General features: G+C 36.9%; 1 protein-coding gene across 1 annotated transcript; it reads left to right on the top strand.

Annotated features, from left to right (window-relative positions):
* The first annotated feature begins 1,692 nt into the window (after positions 1–1,692).
* On the top strand, positions 1,693–2,628 carry LOC100617448 (olfactory receptor 5B12-like). The gene has a single exon (XM_016422869.2). The coding sequence runs from the start codon at positions 1,693–1,695 to the stop codon at positions 2,626–2,628; it is 936 nt and encodes a 311-aa protein (XP_016278355.2).
* Positions 2,629–3,623: the final 995 nt, after the last annotated feature.

Below are 3,623 nucleotides of genomic sequence, written 5' to 3'. Positions count from 1 at the left end.
AAGTAATAAGAGAGAAATCAAGAGTCCCTACGTCCATTTTCTGTTTTGAAATTGTTACCAACAAGGAACTTTGAGGAGAGGTCCTAATATCAAGCTGTCAGACCACTCAGAAGAAGAACACAACTTCCTTTGTAAGTAAGATAGGATTAACTCATGTTCTTTTTCACTTAGGAGTCTGGCAAGAGAGCCATTCTCTGTTAGTATATATGTGCATTTGTTAAAAACCAATGTTACTTCTGGAGAAATGGCTTCATATTCATAATTGATTAAAAATTTGAATCTTTCAATATCCAGATTGATTTTCACATAATAGAGATTCTAGTTGATTTTTTTTTTTGTTTGCTATATTTGTTAGGATCCAAATTGGCCACTACAGTTATATGTGTCAAATCTTTCCTTCTTCCCATTTAACCAGATCTTTTGCATTTCTGGTTTTATGTTATATTTCTAGAGGTGACTCCTGGTCAGGTATAAGCTGATGTAGATGACCTCTGAGGAACTATCCTGAATTTAGAGTTTCTGATTCGATTTTTGGGATTGATTTCTGGGAATGGAATATGGATTTGTCTGATGGCCATAAGTCACCTTAGTCTAGTTTGAAGGGGACTGTTACTACTGGTTAATTGGTGAATAAATAAACATTTATTAAGGGCCTACTATGTGCTTAGCACCATGCTTAACATTATGAATACAAAGGAATGTAAGACATGGTCCCTGCCATCAAGGAGATGGCATTCTGTAGCCTATATAAGTGAATAGTATAAACTGAAGATAATGAAAAAGGTTGAAGACATTTGTGATGGATGAAGAAAGCCTTCTTGCAGTAGAATTTTAGCTCAAACTTGAAGGAGGCTAAACCAAAAATTGGTGATTTCTCTGTGACCCAGACAACTAGATCATGAGTGGAAGGACAAAATGCCCTTATTTGTGGCTGCCTTCTGCTTCCACAGTGGCACTGGTGGAGAACTGAAAAAGAGGTAGGTGGAGTGAAGGAACCAAATCTAAGAATCAAACTTTTATAATTAAATGATTTATCATGATTGCTCCATGTCTTAATTCCCACCTTTTCCACTTTACTATATCTCTCACAATTATAGAACTGGTGTCCAATGCCAACAGTTCTCTTTCAGAAACCAGTGACATCAGTCCATTCATAGACTTTACAACCACAAAGATTCTGGGACTAAGCAGTATTCTTGTGAATTCACAGCCAACTATATTTTGATCCTCTCTTTCCTTCTCTCCATCTCTTAACTTTCCTCCTATTTTGTTCCTCTGTCTTCTTTTTTATTCCTCTTTTGTTCTTGTCCAGAATGAAGTATATTTGTAAGAAAAGGTCTAATTTTCCAACTTTGACCAACAATAATCCCTCTGCTGCTGCTGATTTTTGCCAGAGAACAAAGTATTTCCCTTTTCTGAAGTTAGAAATGCAACTTTGGGGATTAAGTTTGTAGCAGAGTGAAAAAAAAGATAGAAATTAATATATGAAAGAATATATAAGAAACTTGATCAATAAATTTTCTGAACCTAGACTCTAAATATGATAACCACCTAGACAGATGTTCTCTGCTCCTTAATTCCTTACTTCTAGCCCTCCCATAATATCTGTCTCTGAGCATTTGTATGTCTTAGAGTCTGAAAAGTTGATTTTTCTGATGGTTCTTTTTTGCAGATGAATGACATCACTCTCAAATGATATTTATGGAGAATAGATCTGAAATAAATGAGTTCATCCTCCTAGGATTAACAGATGTGCCAGAGCTTCAGACTCCACTCTTCATAATGTTCACCCTCATCTACCTCATTACCATAGTAGGGAACCTGACAATAGTAGCTCTGATCTCCTTGGATACCCACCTCCACACACCCATGTACTTCTTCCTTAGTAACCTCTCTCTGGTGGATTTTGCCTACTCTTCAACTGTTACTCCCAAAGTGATATCTGGGCTCCTCACAGGGGACAAGGTCATCTCCTATAACGGATGCGCTACACAAATGTTATTTGTTGCAGCCTTTGCTGCTACTGAAAGTTTCCTCTTAGCCTCCATGGCCTATGATCGCCATGCAGCTGTGTGTAAGCCACTACATTACACCACTACAATGACTTCAACAGTGTGTGCATATCTGGCCAGTGGGTCTCACCTCTTTGGTTTTTTGTACTCCTCCATACTCATAGGACATACATTTAGCCTTTTCTTCTGCAGGTCCAATGTGGTCCATCACTTTTTCTGTGATCTTCCCCCTCTCCTAGCTCTTTCTTGCTCAGATGTTCACATTGTTGAGTTGATAATCTTTATCTCAGGCCCATTTACTATCTTTTTCCCAATTCTTGTCATCCTTGCCTCCTATTTGTTAATCTTCATCACCATCCTGAAGATACGTTCTGCTGAAGGCCGCCAGAAAGCTTTCTCCACCTGTGCTTCCCATCTCACAATAGTGGTTATATATTATGGGACAATCATCTTCATGTACTTCCAACCCAGCTCAACACATTCAAAGCACATAGACAAAATAGTGTCAGTATTCTATACCATAATCATCCCCATGTTGAACCCTCTTGTCTATAGTCTGAGAAACAAAGAGGTCAAGAATGCTTTTAGGAAAGTTGTAACTGGACAGAAACTTTAATTAGATTATCCTTTTTCTTAGAGAGAAAATCCTATCTGTGGATTCCTCCTTCTTGGATCTAACCTTCAAGTCAGTACATTTTTTAGACACAGAAGTATAATTTAAATATTTTTAGAGCCAACACAACATAGAAAATATCATAAACAGAATTAGAAGAGATTTGAATTTAAATTTTTCAGTTATTTTCATGTTGTGTTACCTTAGGCAAGTCACTTTATAGTTTCAGCCTCAGTTTCTTCCTGCTTGAAGGTCCTTAATAGCATTCCTTCTTTTAGAAGATTTTTTGTGGGTGGTATCTAGGTGGCAGCTTGATCGCTTAGAGGATTGAGAGGGAGTCCCAAGGAAGGGAGGTCCTGGGCTCAAAACCAGCCTCAGACACTTCCTAGCTATGTGCCACTGAGCAAATAAGTCACTTGACCCCCACTGCCCCAGCCTTACCATTCTTCTGCCTGAGAACTAATACCCAGTATTGATTCTAAGATGAAAGGTAAGGGTTTAAAAATAGATTGTTTTGTGGAATTAATGATATTTATGCTTCCATAGATATAAACATAATCATGATGTAGTGATTATAGGTATACTTCTAGAAAAAAGGAAAATTAACTATATAATCATTGGGAAAAATGTTAATCTGGTCATCAGATTTTAATCTACCACAGGATTTTTCAATGGACGTTAGTCAATTCTATGTTTTCTCTGTAGTCCTGGGTTTAGGACATTCCCTTTCTGTGACAAGCCAAACAAAGCCCAAGTTTCGTCTAATTGGAATCAATTAGAGTCTTAGTTTCATTTCCATCATTGGACTGCTTCTGCTATTTTATGTAAAATAGCAGACTATGTAAAATAGCAAACTAAACGAAAGAGTTTCTCTCACTGTTAGGTGGATCTTTGGCTAATGAAGAACCTTGGATCTCTTTTTTTATTTTAAATTTTATTTTATTTTCTTCCCTTTTATCTCTTAATTGACTATAGCTAGACTTACTAATAAATCAGTT

Source organism: Monodelphis domestica, chromosome 6, assembly GCF_027887165.1.
Source record: "Monodelphis domestica isolate mMonDom1 chromosome 6, mMonDom1.pri, whole genome shotgun sequence".
Taxonomy (NCBI): domain Eukaryota; kingdom Metazoa; phylum Chordata; class Mammalia; order Didelphimorphia; family Didelphidae; genus Monodelphis; species Monodelphis domestica.
Note: the sequence above shows the minus strand (reverse complement) of the source record. Positions and strands in the feature narration are given on the sequence as shown.